This window comes from Elephas maximus, chromosome 7, assembly GCF_024166365.1.
Source record: "Elephas maximus indicus isolate mEleMax1 chromosome 7, mEleMax1 primary haplotype, whole genome shotgun sequence".
NCBI lineage: Eukaryota > Metazoa > Chordata > Mammalia > Proboscidea > Elephantidae > Elephas > Elephas maximus.
Window position 1 is genome coordinate 89,639,600 of NC_064825.1, and position 19,187 is coordinate 89,658,786.

At 40.2% G+C, this 19,187-nt stretch overlaps 1 protein-coding gene across 1 annotated transcript in view; it reads left to right on the forward strand.

Moving 5' to 3' along the window:
- The first annotated feature begins 12,917 nt into the window (after positions 1-12,917).
- Positions 12,918-19,187, forward strand: part of CAT (catalase) — a 58,756-nt gene continuing 52,486 nt past the window's right edge. Inside the window, exon 1 of the mRNA XM_049889410.1 lies at positions 12,918-13,002. Coding sequence (XP_049745367.1) covers positions 12,937-13,002 — 66 coding nt within the window. The 5' untranslated portion in view covers positions 12,918-12,936. The remainder of the gene's footprint in view (positions 13,003-19,187) is intronic.

Consider the following 19,187-nt stretch of genomic DNA (forward strand, 5'->3'; position numbering starts at 1 on the left):
ATGTAAATAAATTAATGGACAGTCCTTAGATTGCAAATTATTCGCCATGAAAAAAAATTACACTTTTGAAGAATATTGAATGACTTGGGGATACTTTTCATCATATAATGTTAAATGAATAAAGTTGTACAGAAAATTATATATTGTATATGATCCCTGTAAATATCTCTCACTTTCTCTCTGCCATGCACACACCTTTACATACACATAAGACAGAAAATGTGATTTTTAAGTTTTATATACTATTCTGGATTTCCAAACCTCTGATAGGAAGGATACATTATTCTTAAAATCAGGAAAAAAAAAAAAAAAAGTTAAGGTCAAAACAAATTCCAAATTCTTGTTTATTTCTTGCCTTTCTCTCAATCACCTAGATCAATCGCATGGCATGAGGGTGGGTGGGAGACGCATGGATATTTTTTCTTGGGATGGTTCAGACACCAAGGGCCATCTGGACTGCCCTGCCCTGATGCAATTATTCTTACTAAAGCAGGTGTAAGGTAAGGTGAAGCAAAATAGGCAGAGTAGAGGTACCTACCACTATCACATATAAAACCACAGTCACTTTTTAAATGCAGATTCCACTTTCTTCACTTGCCTGCCCAGGCCTGGTCCACAGAGGCCTGGACTCATAGAGCTGTGGTGCTATTCAATGCCCTTCCCTCAAAGCAAACTGCTCATTCTGGATTACGGCACGTCTTCTTTTTTTATTTTCTTGTATTTTTATTGTGCTTTAAGTGAGTCAAAAAAAAAAATTTTTTTTTTTAAGTGAGAGTTTACAAATCTCAATCTTTCATACAAAAAATATATACCTTGTTATATACTCCTAGCTGCTCTCCCCCTAATGAGAGCACATTCCTTCTCTCCACCCTGTGTTTCTGTGTCCATTCAGCCAGCTTCTGTCCCCCTCGGCCTTCACATTTTCCCCCTCCCCAGACAGGAGCTGCACCCATAGTCTCATGTGTCTATTTGATTCAAGGAGCCCACTCCTCACTAGAATCATTTATCTGTATCTTATAGTCCAATCCAAACCCTGTCTGAAGAGTTGGCTTTGGGAATGGTTTCTGTCTTGGGCTAACAGAAGGCCCGGGGACCATGACCTCTGGGACCCTCTAGTCTCAGTCAGACCATTAAGTCTGGTCTTTTTACGAGAATTTGGGGTCTGCATCCTACTGCTCTCCTACTCCTTCAGGGATCTTCTGTTGTGCTCCCTGTCATGGCAGTCATCAGTTGTAGCCGGGCACCATCTAGTTCTTCCGGCCTCAGGCTGATGTAGTCTCTGATTTATGTGGCCCATTCTGACTCTTGGGCTCATACTTACCTTGTGTCCTTGGTGTTTTTCACTCACCTTTGCTCCCTGTGGGTTGAGACTGATTGTTGCATCTTAGAGGGCCGCTTGGTAGCGTTTAACACCCCAGACACCACTCTTCAAAGTGGGATGCAGAATGTTTTCTTAATAGTTTTTATTATGCCAATTGACCTAGATGTTACCTGAAACCATGGTCCCCAAACCCCCGCCCCTGCTATGCTGGCCTTCAAAGCGTTCAGTTTATCCAGGAAACTTCTTTGCTTTTGGTTTAGTCCAGTTGTGCTGACCTCTCCTGTATTGTGTGTTGTCCTTCCCTTCACCTAAATTAGTTCCTGTCTAGTATCTAATCAGTGAATCCCCCTCTCCCTCCATCCCTCCCTCTCCCGTCTTGTAACCATCAAAGAATATTTTCTTCTCTGTTTAAACTATTTCTTGAGTTCTTATAATAGCGGTCTCGTACGATATTTGTCCTTTTGCAACTGACTAATTTCACCCAGCATAATTCCTTCCAGATCCCTCCATGTTATGAAATGTTTCACAGATTCATCGTTGTTCTTTATCGATGCATAGTATTTCATTGTGTGATTATACCATAACTTGTTTATCCATTCATTCATTGATGGGCCCCTCAGTTGCTTCCATCTTTTTGCTATTGTAAACAGTGCTGCAATGTAAAGGCTCTTGTTCTCTAGGACATATTCCAAGAGTGGGATTGCTGGGTAGTATGGTAGTTCTATTTCTAGTTTCTTAAGGAAATGCCAAATTGATTTCCAAAGTGGTTGTACCATTTTACATTCCCACCAACAGTGTAGAAGTGTTCCAGTCTCCCCACAACCTCTCCAACATTTATTATTTTGTGTTTTTTGGATTAATGCCAGCCTTGTTGGAGTGAGGTGGAATCTCATTGTAGTTTTGATTTGCATTTCTCTAATGGCCTTCTAATGGCTAATGATCGTGAGCATTTCCTCATGTATCTGTTAGCTACCTGAATGTCTTCTTTAGTGAAGTGTCTGTTCATATCTTTTGCCCATTTTTTAATTGGGGTATTTGTCTTTTTGTTGTTGAGTTTTTGCAGTATCATGTAGATTTTATAGATCAGCCGCTGATCGGAAATGTCATAGCTAAAAACTTTTTCCCAATCTGTAGGTAATATTTTTACTCTTTTGGTGAAGTCTTTGGATGAGCATAGATAGCTGTTTGACTTTTAGGAGCTCCCAGTTATCTAATTTCTCTTTTGCTATTGATGCAGTTCTACTAATGTTTTGCATACCGTTTATGCCATGTATTAGGGCTCCTAGCATTGTTCCTAGTTTTTCTTCCATGAACTTTATCATTTTAGATTTTATATTTAGGTCTTTGATCCATTTTGAGTTGGTTTTTGTGCATGGTGTGAGGTATGGGTCTTGTTTCATTTTTTTTGCAAATGGATATCCAGTTATGCCAGCACCATTTGTCTTTTCCCCCATTTAACTGACTTTGGGCCTTTGTCAAATATCAGCTGCTCGTATGTGGATGGATTTATGTCTGGATTCTCAATTCTGTTCCATTGGCCCATGTATCTCTTGTTGTACCAGTACCAGGCTGTTTTGACTACTCTGGTGGTATAATATGTTCTAAAATCAGGTAGAGTGAGGGCTCCCACTTTGTTCTTCTTTTTCTGTAATGCATTACTTATCTGTAGCCCCTTTCCCTTCCATATGAAGTTGGTTTGTTTCTCCATCTCATTAAAAAATGTCACTGGTATTTGGATTGGGATTGCATTGTACCTATAGATTGCTTTGGGCAGAATAGACATTTTAACAATGCTGAGTCTTCCTGTACATGAGCAAGGTATGTTTTTCCACTTACGTAGGTCTCTTTTGGTTTCTTGCAATAGTGTCTTGTAGTTTTCTTTCTATAGGTCTTTTATGTCTCTGATTAGATTTATTCCTAAGTACTTTATCTTCTTGGTGGCTATTGTAAATGGTATTGATTTGGTGATTTCCTCCTCCTCATTCTCTTTGTTGGTGTAGAGGAATCCAACTGATTTATGTATGTTTGTCTTGTATCCTGATACTCTGCTGAACTCTTCTATTAGTTTCAGTAGTTTTCTTAGGGATTCTTTAGGTTTTTCTGTGTATAAAATCATGTCATCTGCAAACAGAGATGCTTTTACTTCTTCTTTGCCAATTTGGATGCCCTTTATTTCTTTATCTAGCCTAACTGCTCTGGCTAGGACCTCTAGCACAATGTTGAATAAGAGTGGTGATAAAGGGCATCCTTGTCTGGTTCCTGTTCTCAGTGGGAATGGTTTCAGTCTGTCTCCATTTAGGATGATGTTGGCTATTGGCTTTGTGTAACTGCCCTTTATAATGTTTAGGAATAGTCCTTCTATTCCTATTTTGCTGAGAGTTTTTATCATGAATGGGTGTTGGACTTTGCCAAATGCTTTTCTGCAAAAATTGATAAGATCATGTGGTTCTTGCCTTTTGTTTTATTTATGTGATGGTTTATATTGATTGTTTTTCTAATGTTGAATCATCCTTGCATGCCTGGTGTGAAGCCCACTTGGTCATGGTGAATTATTTTTTTGATATGTTGTTGAATTCTATTGGCTAGAGTTTTGTTTAGGATTTTTGCGTCTAAGTTCATGAGGGACATTGGTCTATAATTTTCTTTTTTTGTGCAGTCTTTACCTGGTTTTGGTATTAGGGTTATGCTGGCTTCATAGAGTTTGGGAGTATTCTATCCCTTTCTATGCCCTGAAATACCTTTAGTAGTAGCAGTGTTAACTCTTCTCTGAAAGTTTGGTAGCATTCTCCAGTGAAGCTGTTAGGGCCAGGGCTTTTCTTTGTGGGCAGTTTTTTCATTACTTTTTCAATCTCTTGTTATAGGTTTATTTGTTCTGTCTCTGTTTGTGTTAGTTTAGGTAGGTAGTGTGTTTCTAGAAATTTGTTCATTTCCTCTAGGTTTTCAAATTTATTAGAGTACAACTTTTCATACTACTCTGTTTTGATTCTTTTTATTTCAGTTGGGTCTGTGGTGATATCACCCATTTCATTTCTTATCTGGGTTATTTGCTTCATCTCCTGTTTTTCTTTTGTCAGTCTGGCCAATGGCTTATCAATTTTATTAATCTTTTCAAAGAACCAGCTTTTTGGCTTGTTAACTCTTTCAATTGTTTTTCTGTTTTCTATTTCATTTAATTCCGCTGTAGTTTTTATTATTTGCTTTCTTCTGGTGCCTGAAGTTTTCTTTTGTTGTTCTCTTCCTATTTGTTCAAGTTGTAGGGATAATTCTTTGATTTTGGCCCTTTTGTCTTTTTTTATGTGTGCATTTATTCATATAAATTGACCTATGAACACTGTTTTTGCTGTGTCCCAAAGGTTCTGATAGGAAGTGTTTTCATTCTTGTTGGATTCTATGAATTTCTCTATTCAATCCTTAATTTGTTCTACAATCCAATCATTTCTGAGCAAAATGTTGTTCAGTTTCCATGTATTTGATTTCTTTTCCCTGATATTTCTGTTATTGACTTCTATTTTTATGGCTTTATGGTCAGAGAAGATGCTCTGTAATATTTTGATGTTTTGGGTTCTGTTCTGTAAGGCTTGCTTTATGGCCTAATATGTGGTCTACTCTAGAGAATGTTCCATGTGCATTGGAAAAGAAAGTATACTTGAATGCTGTTGGGTGGAGTGTTCTGTATATGTCTATGAGGTGAAGTTGGTTAATTGTGGCATTTAGCTCTTGTCTTCTTTCTGGGTGTTCTGTCCTTCACTCAAAGTGGTGTGTTGAAGACTCCTACTATTATTGTGGAGCTATCTATCTCACTTTTCAATGCCGTTAGAGTTTGTTTTATGTATCTTGAAGCCCTGTCATGGGGTGCAAAAATATTTAATATGGTAACACCCTCCTGGTATATTGTCCCTTTAATCATTATATAGTGTCCTTCCTTATCCTTTGTGGTAGATTTAAGTTTGAAGTCTGTTTTGTCAGAAATTAGTATAGCCACTCCTGCTCTTTTTTGATTGTTGTTCGCTTGATATTTTTTTTCCATCCTTTGAATTTTAGTTTGTTGTGTGTCTTTAAGTCTAAGATGTGTTTCTTGTAGGCAGCATATAGCTGGATTGTGTTTTTCAATCCATTCTGCAACTCTCTGTCTCTTTATTGGTGCATTTAGTCCATTTACATTCAGCGTGATTATAGATACGTGTTTGTGCTGTCATTTTAATGACTTTTTTGTGTGTTGTTGATGGTTTCATTTTTCCACTTTTTGTGCTGAGAATTTTCTTTATAAATTGTGTGTCCCTCTTTTTCATTGTATTTGAATTTGTTTTTGCTGAGTCTTTATGTTTATCTTTTTTTTTTTTGAAGCGTAGGATTATTAGTCTTCTTTGTGGTTACCTTAATATTTACCCCTATTTTTCTAGGTTTAAACCTAACTTGTATCTCCGTATATCGCCTTGATTTCCTCTCCATATGGAAATCTAGGACTACTTTATTTAGTCCCTCTTTATTGATTTAATGTCATCCTTTACATAATGACATCACTGGTTCCCTGTTCTGTTTTTTTAAATCTTGATTTATTTTTATGATTTCCCTAACTGAGTTGATATCTGGTTGCTCTGTTCTGTGTTCTAGTGTTGGGTTGATATCTGATATTACTTATTTTCTAACCAGAGAATTCCCTTTAGTATTTCTTGTAGTTTTGGCTTGGTTTCTGCAAATTCCCTAAGCTTTTGTTTATCTGTAAATGTCTTAATTTTGCCTTCATATTTGAGAGACAGTTTTGCTGGATATATGATTCTTGGCTGGCAATTTTTCTCCTTCAATGCTTTATATATGTCATCCTATTGCCTTCTTGCCTGCATGGTTTCTGCTGAACAGTCCAAACTTATTCACCTTTGTAGGTGACTTTTCGCTCATCCCTGGCTGCTCTTAAAATTTTCTCTTTAGCTCTGGTTTTGGCAAGTTTGATGATAGTATGTCTTGGTGACTTTCTTTTGAGATCTACCTTGTATGGGGTTCGATGAGCATCGTGGATAGGTATCCTTTTATCTTTCATGATGTCAGGGAAGTTTTCTGCCAACAAATCTTCAACAATTCTCTCTGTATTTTCTGTTATCCATTCCTGTTCTGGTATTCCTATCTCTCGCAAGTTACTCTTCTTGATAAGAGTCCCACATGACTCTTAGGGTTTCTACATTTAAAAAAAAAATTCTTTTATCTGGTTTTTCTTTGAATATATTGTTGCCAACTGTTTTATCTTCATTTTCACTAATTCTGACTTCTAGTTCCTCAATTCTGCTCCTCTGACTTTCTATCGAGTTGTCTAATTCTGTAATTTTATTGTTAATCTTCTGAATTTCTGATTGCTATCTCCATGGATTCTTGCAGTTTATTAAATTTTTCATTATGTTCTTGAATAATCTTTTTAATTTCTTCAATTGCTTTATCTTTGTGTTCCTTGGCTTTGTCTGTGTGTTGCCTGATCTCATTCCTGATGTTTTGAATAGTTCTGTATATTAATCTTTTGTATTCTACACCTGGTAATTCCAGGAATTACACCTTCATCCGGGAGAGTCCTTGATTCTCTGTTTTGGGAGTTTTTTGAAGCAATCATGATCTGCTTCTTTATGTGATTTGATATTGGCTGTTGTCTCCAAGCCATCTATAAGTTATTGTATTAATTTATTTTATGTTTGCTCACTGTGTCCTAGTTTCTTGCTGTTTTGTTTTGATATACCCAAATAGGCTACTAGAGTGAGCTAACTTGATTATTGGGGCCTTTGAAGCACTAATGTCCTGTTACCAGATGGCTAGCACTGTTACCAGGTATATGAGCATAGGAGTCCATTCATTATTCTTGTACAGATTCAGCTTAGGTGTCCTTATAGTCGGTCACCTAGTGTGTGGCATAGGCTCTCACCTACTTAGAGGAGCAGTGGTGATGAGTGTATGCACTGGTTTCTGGTAGCAGCAGGGGGTCACACTGAGTAACGCAGGGGGCTGACAGCCTTCCCCCAAATGTCAGTGAGGAAGGAGCATCTCCATTCCCTAGGTGGGCTCTGCCACTGTACCTTAGGCGTCCAATGCTTATACCTGTAAGGACTGGTAGGCACCACAATCCTTGGTCCCCTTTCGCGGGTGGCTAGTGGCGTGGATGGAGCCTCCAGTCCTCAGGTCCCTGGTGCGGGTAGGTGAAGATCCTGTTTAATAGGCAGAGTGGTATCAGACCTCTAAAACCTGCCTCTCCACTGCATAGCTGAAACAGTTACAGTCAGACGTCAAACAGATTAGCCCTTGCAACATAATAGCCACCCGGATCCATGCAGGGGTAAAAGACAAAGTCTGTGGATTGTTTGTGCCTGGACTGGAGCTGCTTCTGCTCTAAGCTTCTACCTTAGGGGAGTAGGCAGAATATTCTTCCCCCGTTTGTTAATTTGTTCCTTCTCCCAGGCCAGGAGAATGGTTCAGAGAGTGCAGCAGGTCCTATCTCAAGTCCAGGTAAATCAACAGTTAATGAAGCTGGCTGGGGCAGAAGGAGGAGGGATCCTATAGGAGAAAGTTCTTTCAAAAGAATGAGGTAGTAGATCTTCCTGCGCCGAGAGTGCTGTTTTAATCTCAGATTCCAGAGGCGTGTGTAGTTGCGTGCTGTTGGCTGGGTCCCTGCAGAGATTGCCCCGGGGAGGAGGGCTGCGTCCCGCGCTTGCCTTCTTTTGCTGATGCAGCTGCTTCCCAAATCCCAGCCAGGCCCACTGTAGACATACCACAGGGTCAGGGGTGCGCCACTCTGCTTGCCTTCTTTCGCTGAAGCTGCTGTGTCCCAGGCAACTACCATCAGCCCCGCTGCTGTTGCGCCAAGGAACTAGAGCTGAGGCGCTGTGTGTGCTCGGCAACTTGTCGCTGCTTCTGCACCATCTCTCCCTCCCTTGTCATTCAGACTGATCCCTTAATTTTGCCTTTGGTGCTCAGGGTTCCTAGCTTGTCATATATATAATGGATTCACTTGTTTCTTCAGGTCTTTGTTGTAAGAGGGACCAGTGGAAGCCTCTGACTCATTTGCCATCTTCACATCTGTCTTCTTTTACATTGTGTTCTTTTTTTCTCCTCTCACCTTAATCCCCAGTTTACCTCACAAGACCATTGTTAAGAAAATTAAATTGAAATATGTATAACACTCTCAGCCTCTCAAATGGTGGGGGGAATCAGAACATAAATGAATAATTATATTGGTTTCTGTTACTCCTTGTGGTGCTTTGTATACTTGTAATGCAACAAAAGACATATAGTTCATCCACTCTATTCTTTTCCTCTAATTACAGATGAAAGACAATTTGTCTTTAAAGATCCTAGCTGAATGATCAAGCTTCTCTCTTGAACACTTACTATACGGTTTACTTTGTAAGTTTGGTTTCAGATTTGGTGATATCAGGATTAATAACATTTTGTTTTATGCTGGTACATTTTATCTTGCTGGGTTCTGAACAAAGCACAGCATTTTCTAAATAAGAATTTTGCAATACCAACAAAAATACTCATGTGCTTACATGTATAAAGTATGAATACCTGGGACTAAATTTGTTTACTGAACAAATCACTTGGAATTATCTTTAGGAATCAAATAGATTTGGTTTCAAGTATTTTTAGACTAGGGCTGGTTTTCAAAAGTGTTTTCATTTAAACTATAATTATAGTTAGAGAGTCAATGAATAGAATTCTACTTATGTAAAAAAAAAAAAATTTTTTTTTTTTTTTACGTAGCCAATATAAATTCATTGCTGTTACTTGTAAGCACACACCTTAATTTAATACACAAGATAGGATCCCAAACTAGTCTTGTTTCTTCATTTCTTTTTCACCTGAAACAAGTCCTTAGAAATTCAAACCAACAGTGTTATGGATTGAACTGTATCCCCCAAAATGTGTTTCTTCATGGATAGGTCATGATTCCCAGTATTGTGTGGTAGTCCTCCATTTTGGGATCTGATATATTTATCCTATGTGTTGTAAATTCCCTATGATGTTACTGAGGCAGGATTAGAGGCAGTTATGTTAATGAGGCAGGATGTAATCTACAGGATTAGCTGTACTTTGAGTCCATCTCTTTTGAGATATAAAAGAAAGAATCTCAGAGAGGGACCTCATTACCATCAAGCAAGAAGAGCCAAGAGTGCATGCATCCTTTGAACCCAAGGTCCCTGAGCTGAGAAGCTCCTAGACCAGGGGAAGACTGATGACAAAGCCTTCCCCCCAGAACCAACAGAGAAAGGCTTCCCCTGGAGCTGGTGCCCTGAATTTGAACTTCCAGCCTCCTAAACTGTAACAGAATAAACGTTGGTTTGTTAAAGCCATCCAGTTGTGGCATTTCTGTTTCAGCAGCACTAGATAACTAAGACAAACAGCAACAGAAATAGCAAAAAAACCACAAAACAAGGTTTATATAAAGAACAAAGGTCAACACATGACTTTAGATCTCTTTATTTACTCCAGTGATACTTACTTTAGTGAAGAAAATAATTTGTTTTGTTCTTTCAACATTCACTCAACAAATCACGGGCTCTGGAGATGATCCGACAGGGCTAGAATCCTGGCATTATCTCTTAATTTAACCTCTCCACACCTCATTTTCCTGTTCTGTGAAATGAGGACAAAAACATTACCTAACTAACAGGGTTGCTGGAAGGATTAACTACGTAAATACACACAAAGGGTTTATAACAGTCCCTGATGATACTAAGTGCTCAGTAATTTCTAGGTGTGGAATAGTACAGTTGCAAACAAATCAAACACAGTCTAGTGGTCGTGTGGATGGGGTAGGTATTGAAAGGCATCAAACAAATCACACAGCTAATGGCATCTTTATAATTGTGTTATGTGTCCTGAAGGAAAAACACAGGATGTTAAAGAGGAATGTGTGGGCTGTTTTCCCAATGAACTGCCAAAGTTAAACTCTGATGACTTTAGAACATCTGAAATTTCCACTACCCTATATCCATCCATTATACATAGTTTTACTGAAAACCTCAAACCTCAAAAGCTGAGAACTTTTAATTTGAAGATGATGATACATTTATAGATATCAAGGTTTTTAAAGATAAATTCTAGCATGGGGGGGATCATTCAATCTGTTTGTTTACTACAATAAACTGATGAGTAATTTACTACATATTTTATTAAATATTTTACTTTTTAACATGGCTTTTTAAAGGACAGATTTTTCAAAATCTTATTTATTTGGGGGCTGAAATTTATTACCGCAGTTTTTAAAGAAGTCAATTTGACATAATATGCAGAGTCGAATATATTTTTCCAGTCACATGCTCACCCTCTAAGTTGTTTTTCTCTGGTGAAGCAGGAAATCAATACCCATCTGTACTGATAAAATTGCAGAGTGTTTTTATATTAAATACTAGCCTCATGAGTGAAGACAGTTCATGAATAAGAGTTGACAGAGGAAAAAAAATGTGTAAGATAAAAATGCAACAGGAAAAAGGCTTTTAAAACGGATTCAGGGTTCCACAGGGTTCACTGAAAAAGGATGTCAGGGAACTCTTTAGAAGAGTAGGGGTTTCGATGCAGAATATAAAGAGGTGAAACAGAGAGAAAAAAACCATGTGGGCTGAGAAGTAGAATAGCAGGTAGGAGATGTTCACCTCAGACAATGATAGTCATACTCTTGTATAACTATATTACTTTTTATGTGCCAGGTGTAAAACCCATATATATTCTAATTAATATTCACGACACTCCGTGAGGTATTGTTATTACCTCAATTTTATATAAAGAGAAACTGAGGTACAGAGAGGCTAAGTAATTTACCCAAGGTCACACAGCTAGGAAGTGGAGGAATCAGAAGGGGAACATAATTACCATGTCCTAACCTCTCCTAAGCTAAAATAATATGGGTAGAGATAGAAAGGCTAGAGAAATTGTGTCCTTGTTACTGGAAAGTAAATGAAAGGGAAGATTTAGCATTCAAACATCTGGAGGGATTGCAGTGACCAGGACAGTGGGAAAGGTGAAACACGCAACAGAGACAGGGTTTAGCTTGGGAGCAAAAATAAATTTTAGGAATCATGTACATGTATCCCACATAAGATGCTTTGATACTCATTCATGGCAAGATGCAAAATACACTGCTATTTTATTATGAGAATATATATGTAATCCAATATCACTGACCCAACCCATTCTGAAGCCTCCCTCAGTCCATTCCCAGCATATTCTCAACCTCTAAGGACCAGTGATAGGGTGAGGCTCCGGGATAAGGTAAAAGTCAGAGGCAGTGATAAGGATATTTGTGCTATCTACTTAATAATAAAATGGTTCCAAGACAGTGTCAACATATCATGTAGCCAGGAACATAAAATCCGTTGCACAGAAGGTGTCTTCCTCAATTTCGAATAGGTTATTCCTCTTAGAAGGGCTGGATTGATAGTGGTATAGGACCCAGACTTTGAAATCAGAAGACCAGAGATCCAGGCTCTGACATTTAGCTAGATTTTAAGTTCCTCCACCTCTCTTAATATTCAGATTCTTCATCTTTAAAATAAGGGATAACAAAACTTTCATCATGGAGTGGTGAGGATTAAATTATACAGCCTGGGAACTATCTAGCACATAACTGACACTCAAAAAAAGGGGACTGCTAAGCCAAAAGGGTGCCTAAAAATGCTGAACTTGCTTACTATGGATTTTAGACTATTAAGATTATCAAGAACTTGTCAATGTTTCATTTTTTCTGTATGTTTTAAAAAGGCATGTTTTTCTATACATATGGAGTCCCTGGGTGGTGCAAACAGTTAAGTGCTTGGCTACTAGCCTAAACATTGTTGGTTTTACCCACCCAGAGGCACCTGGGAAGAGAGGCCTGCCCATCTGTTTCAAAGTCACAGCCTGGAAAACCCTACGGAGCAGTTCTACTCTATAACACTTGGGGTCCCCATGGGTAGAAATCGACTTGATGGCCTAATAAAGAATAAAAAATGTAAATTTGAGCTTAAGATTACTGGTTATATTGAATTGTGGAATCACTCTTTGCATTTATTCCAAATCCCATCAACATTTCAGGTATGACAAACTTAATTCTGCGCAGATGAATTCAATCCAGGCTTTATGATTTTTAAAAACTGAAGGCATAATTGCCGAGTCCAAAGCCTCACCCTGCAGGGTCTAAGCATTACCTCAGCAAAACTGGCAGGCCACCAACTGCAGCGTCCCTCCAAAGGCACCCTGGAGGATGCTGATAACCAGGGGCGAGTGTCAGGTCCCAGGCCGCGGGGCCGCTCCCTGGTTCGGTAATCCCGGAGGTCTGGGGCTCCGCTCTTAGGGCCGTGCTCGGGAGTGGCGGGCCTCCCCTTCCTTGTCTACTTCACCCCCTTGCCCAGTGTCTCCCAGTGCTCAGGTCCTCGCCTTCCTTGCCCAGCCAGCCTTCCTCTTCGACCCCCCACGCTCACACTCGCCCCTACCGGCCATCCAATCGTATGCCGTCTAGCACTGACTGTCCAATCAGGAGGCAGCCTTTCCGACGAGGGGCGGTGCTGACTGGCAGGGCCTGCGGTGTGTTGTCACATTCGCCTGTTTAGGGTGAAGACGTCTGACCTGAGGCAGCCTGCAAGGTTCTGCAACCCAACTCGGACACCATGGCGGACAGCCGGGACCCAGCCAGCGACCAGATGAAGCGCTGGAAGGAGGAGCGTTCCACGCAGGTAAACCCCGTGCCTCACCAAAGTTGAGGGTCTGCGAATAAGGGCCCCAGCTTCCACCGTGCAGAGGCGCCCGGGAGGGCCGTACCATTGGTCACGGGACCGGGGGAGGGGAGCCGGGCAGTGTTTGTCCAGATGGGCTGTTACATTGGCGGGGGAGCTGGGGAGAGGGTGCTGGGGCAAGGGCAAGCGGGCTCCCAATAATGCTTGCAAACCCTCAGCTTTTGCCTTCGGCAATTGGCGGCGGGTTTTGCACGGTTGCCAACTGGGACAGAGGTCACAGCTTGAGGGAGGAAAGAAGGCCCCGGGGGAAAGAGATAGAGGGCTGCAGCTGCAAGAAAGGAAGTGTGGGGTGAGAGACTGGTGGGAAAGAGTAGTGGGAAGCTCCAACTTCCACCTTCCCAAAGCTTTCTCCGAAACCCTGGAGGCGTAGTGGTTAAGAGTTCGGCTGCCATCCAAAAGGTAGGCAGTTCGAATCCACCTGGTGCCACTGCGTGGGTTCAAACAGCCAACTTTTCCAGTAGTAGTCGAGCGCTTAAGCTTTTGTGCTACCCAGGGACTCCTACCCATTATCGTCAAGTTCATTCCGACTCATAGCGACCCTGTAGGACAGAATAGAACTGCCCCATGGGGTTTCCAAGGCTGTCAGAAGCAAACTTCGGGCATCCTTCTCCCGTGGAGTGTGGGTTTCAACCACCGATCTATCGGTTAGCAGCCAAGCGGTTTACCAGTGTGACACCACCGCTCCTTCCAGTGACTAGTAGTGCTTGTGCTTGTGCACTGGGTATTAATGCTACAGTGCTCATCAATTGCTTTAATGGTTCTCTTTGAGAGTACTGCCATTCTTCTCTAAGGTCCTTGAAAACCTCTCCTTGCTTGCCTGTCCTTTTCTATATGCCTCTAGGATTTTTTTTTTTCTAGGATATTTCAGTTTGTCATGCAGCTTTTAATCAAAGCGAACCAGAGAGATGCAGTGTCTTAATCAAGGATACACAGCAGTTAATGGCAGAGTCAAGATTAGAACTCAGCTTCTTGGGGGCCAGGACCCTTTACATACTCAGACCAAAAAAACCAAACCCATTGCCGTTGAGTTGATTCTGACTCATTGCGACCCTATAGGGCAGAGTAGAACTGCACCATAGAGTTCCCAAGAAGCACCTGGTGGATTGGCACTGCCGACCTTTTGGTCAGCAGCCATAGCTCTTAACCACTAGGCAATCAGGGTTTCCTTTCCATACTCAGTGGTTCATACTGATGTTTTTATGAATACTTGATGAATTGAGAAAAACATGGACAATGTAGCGAGTTTTTCATAAGATAAAATTTATTTATTTAAAAGGATTCCCCATTATTCTGAGACTAGCTTGCCTCTTCATTGATTGGGAGAATCATTAAACCAAACTTGTTGCCATGGAATTGATTCCGACTCATAGTGACCCTATCGGACAGAGTAGAACTGCCTCATAGGGCTTCCAAGTAGTGGCTGGTGAATTTGAACTGCTGACCGTTTGGTTAGCAGCCAAGCTCTTAACCACTGCACCACCAGGGATACGGGAGAATCATTATCTGTTGTTAAATCATTAAGACTCTACTGGAGTCCCTGCATGATTAAGCTCAGGACTGCTAACAGAAAGACTGGTGGGCCAGGCCTTGGAAGAAAAGGCCTGGCAATCTGTTTCCGTAAGGTCACAGCCTTGAAAACCCTATGGAGCACAGTTCTACTCTGGCAAACATGGGGTCATTATGAGTCAGAATTGACTCGATGGCAACTGGTTTCTTAATTTCTTTTCTGCTGTTAATTTATTGTACATAGTGGCCCACATGAGAAAGAATTGACTTATGAGGCAAAATCTATAATTTGAAGCATCTGCCTTTATGATTTGGGGGGTGTGGGCGGGACTCAGTTGAAATTCCTGCTGTTGCCTCTGCCCACGGCATGTCAGTGCCCTATGCACATTGGTCTTGATTCATAGTCACATTGATGTCTCATCGTTCCTCAGTTTTAGCTACTGTGACTGGTAACTGCTCACCTCTTTTAGGTCATCCCCCAGGACCCTCCAAAGGGGGTTTTGCATATGTCATACAGTCTGTATAATTTTCAATGCTTTATTATGAAAAATTTCAAACTTTCAGAAAAGTCGAAAGAATTCTGCAATGACTACCCATATATCTACCATCTAGATTCTACAGTTACCACTTAGCTGTGTGTTTTATCACATGTTATTCCATCTGTCCATCCCTTCATGTATCCATTAATCCATTTTATTTATTTTTGGGTTACATTTCAGAGTTAATTGTGGACACCAGTATACATCACCCTTAAACACTACGCATAGTATTATTAACAGAGTTTAACATTTTTTAGATAATATTTACATACAATGAAATGCACAGATCTTAAATTTATCATTATATGATTTTTTTAAAAAATAATACTGTGTTTTTGATGAAAGTTTACACAGCAGATTAGGTTCCATGTGATAATTTTCGGTACAAGCTGTTGAGTGACACTATTTACATTTTCCACAATGTGTCAGCATTCTCATTAATTGTGTTCTGGTTGTTCCGGCCATTCTATGAGTTTTGACAGATACATACACCTATGAATCCGAAACCCCTGTCGAGAAGTAGAGCAAAATCAGCACCCTAGGAAGTTCTCTTATGGTGTTTCCCAGTCATTCCCTGCAACCTTACCCCAAGAAACCATTGTTTTGATTTTTTCTTTTAAACATTAATTTATATACTTTTTTAATAAGGCTTCTTTCAACAAAAATGTTTTTATGATTCATTCATGTTATTGCATGTATCAGCAGTTTTTTCTTTTATTGATGAGTTTCATTCTTTGGCATGAGTGTATCACCATTTGTTTATCCTCTTACTGGACATCTGGGCTAGATCCTGTTTTTGGCTATTATGAATAAAGTTGCCGTGAAAATTCTTATGCGAGTCTTTTGTGTGCATGTGCTTTTATTTCCCTTAGGAAATACCTAGGAGTGGATTTGCTGGGTCATAGAGTAAATGAGCAAATGAAAATTTTATGAGAAACTGTCAAGCCTTTTTCTAAAGTGATTACACCATTTTACACTTCCATCAACAGTGTAAGAGAGTTCCATTTGTTCCACATACTATCAGCTTTTGGTGTTGTCAGCCTTTAGCTTTAGCCGTTTTGGTGGGTGGTTTCTTACTGTGGTTTTAGTTTGCATTGCTCTGATGACCAGTGATGCGGAGCATCTTTTCATAGGCCCACGGACCGTTAATATAAGTTCCTTTGAAGTATCTGTTCACATCTTTTGTCCTTATAAAAACTGAGCTGTTTGTCTTTTTATTATTGATTCATAAAAAAAACAAAAACCAATCCTGTTGCTGTCAAGTCGATTCCGACTCACAGCGACCCTATAGGACAGAGTTGAACTACCACATAGGTTTTCCAAGGAGCATCTGGTAGGTTCCAACTGCTGACCTTTTGATTAGTGGCCATAGCTCTTAACTACTATGGCACCAGGGTTTCCTGTTGATTCATAGTCCATATATTAAGTTAAATCATGTGTGAGCTAATTGCCATAATAATAGATCACAAAATGTACAATGGTATAAACACATTAGAAATGTAGTTTCCTTACATGATAGGCCAAAGTGGTTTGACGCTGGAGAGGAGGGGTGAAGTGCTCTGCTCCCTACAGTTGCTCAGAGACCTAGGTTGAAGGAGGCTCCTCTATTATTAACATAAGGCTTTTAAAGTTGCCTTGAGCATCACCATCCAACCACAGAAGAATTGAGGGCATGGAGGAGGGCATGTCATAAGCTTTAGGAGTCCAGCTAGAGTGGTGCTGGCCACTTCTCACATTCCGTTGGATGGAACTCTGTCACATGGCCACACTGAACTGCACAGGAGGCTGGGAAATGTAGTCTGTCTCCATATCCAGGAGGCCTACTCTGCCATATTATCAAAATGTTCCATATTTGGTGAAAATTTTTTCGAGGCATTTGTGATGCGGTGGTGTGCAGACAAAGAGATAGTCTCTTTTTAAAGATTATGTCATTTTTACTGACATTAGATATTCTTTCTATTAGAAAATTGTAACAAATTTCCCCTTGCTTGGTAAATGCTTTTGTATAAACGGACAGCTCTGTATCAGTATTCTCTTCTTTCCTCTCCCCTCATTTGTTTTGATCTTTTGCTGGACAGTGAGATTTTTCAGTTTTGTAGCTACTATCAGAGCTACCCTGTTGCCTCCTCAAGAACCAGACACAGAATGCTGAGCTGGGTGTATCCTCCTTTGGAACCAGAGTGTCAGCCAATGTGAAAGCAATTTATTGGGCGTCTGTCCTTAGGGTCAAATTTTGTTGCTGACTGATCATTTGGGAGCCTTGTAAACTTTAATAAGTGAACATTGAATTGAATGTGTTCATAGGTATGACTTGGATCTACTTGCAAATTTTTGTCTTTCTCTCAGAATACGTTGAGGAGGTAGGGTGGTAGTTCTACAGGTACTTCCAGTCATTTTGAATGGAAGTTATATGAGAACTTTTTTACTCAGTGCTTAGAGTGCCACAGCCTCTTCCTTTGAGAGTTGTGGTTTGCTGCCACTGAGTTGACTCCAACTCATGGCAACTTATGGGTTGGATTATGTCTCCCCCAAATTTATGTCAACTTGGCAAGTCCATGCATGATTCCCAGCATTTTGTCATCTGATGTGATTTTCCTACGTGTTGTAAACCCTACCTCTATGTTGTCAAATGAGACAGGATTAGCGGCAGTTATGTTAATGAGGCAGGGACTCAATCTACATGATTAGGTTGTGTCTTAGGTCAATTTCTTTTAAGATATAAAAGAGAGAAGTGAGCAGAGAGACATGGGGACCTTATATCATCAAGAAAGTAGTGCCAGGAGCAAAGCGTGTCCTTTGGACCTGGGCTCCCTGCATTGAGAAGCTCCTTGACCAGGGAATATTGATGACAAGGACCTTCTCCCAGAGCCGACAAAGAGAGAAAGCCTTCTCCTGGAGCTGGTACCCTGAATTCAGACTTCTGGCCTCTTAGACTGTGAGAGAATAAATTTCTCATTGTTAAAGCCATCTACTTATAGTATGTCTTTTACAGCAGCACTAGGTAACTAAGAGAGTGATCTTATGTATGACGGAATGAAACATTTCCTGCTCCCACATCATCCTCACAATTACTGGCATGTTTGAGTTCACCATAGTGGCTCTTGTGCCAGTCCATCTCATCAAAGTTCTCTCATACTCTTGTTGGCCCCTACTTCACCAAACATCATGTCCTCCTTGAGTGATTGGCCCCTCCTGATGATATATACAAATTAAGCTAGTTAGACAGTGTGCTGTTATGATTTATAAGGTTTTCATTGGCTAATTTTTGGAGTAGATTGCCAGGCCTTTCTTCCTAGTCTGTCAGTCTGGAAGCTCCACTGAAACCTATCCACCATAGGTGACCCTGCTGGCTTTTGAAATACCAGTGGCATAGCTTCCATCATCTTAGCAACTTGCAAGCCACCGTAATATTACAGAATGACACACAAGTGGTGGTTCCTTGAAATATTTAGGTTAATTAGTAATTCTCTGATCCCTTAAAAGTTGTAGCATTTAAACATTTGAAGCCTTACTTTTTTATACTTCTTATTACCTGGGAGAGAGGTTGGGTCTTAGCCTGTCCACTTCTGTCAGTGAGTCTAAAGATAGAGCCCAGGACAGGCTATACATTTTTTGGAATAACCTGGTAACAGCGTTGATATTACACTGCCAATATTTGGGATGGAAGATGGGTGACTGAGTAACTTAACTTTTTGTGCATATGTACTTTCATTTAAGGACTTAAAACTGTTTTTTTCTAGTTCAACCCCTGCTGAGAATTTGCATTTCCACCCCAGATATACTGAGTCAGAACCTACATTTTAACAAGATCCCCTGGTGATTCTTCTAGATATTGTTAAAATGTAGATTCTGATTCAGTGTATCTTGAGTAGAAATGCAAATTCTCAACAGGGGGTTGAACCAGAATGAACTGATTTGAAGCCCTGTTTCATTTCTCCTAGGAAATATCTAGGAGTGGAATTGCTAGTGTGACAGTAAGAGAGACATTATGAAAGAGAGATCCAGATCTCTATACTTTTTCGTTTCTATTTCTCAGCCAGTATCTCAACCACTCTGTAATTTTCATCCAGGCAGAAAACC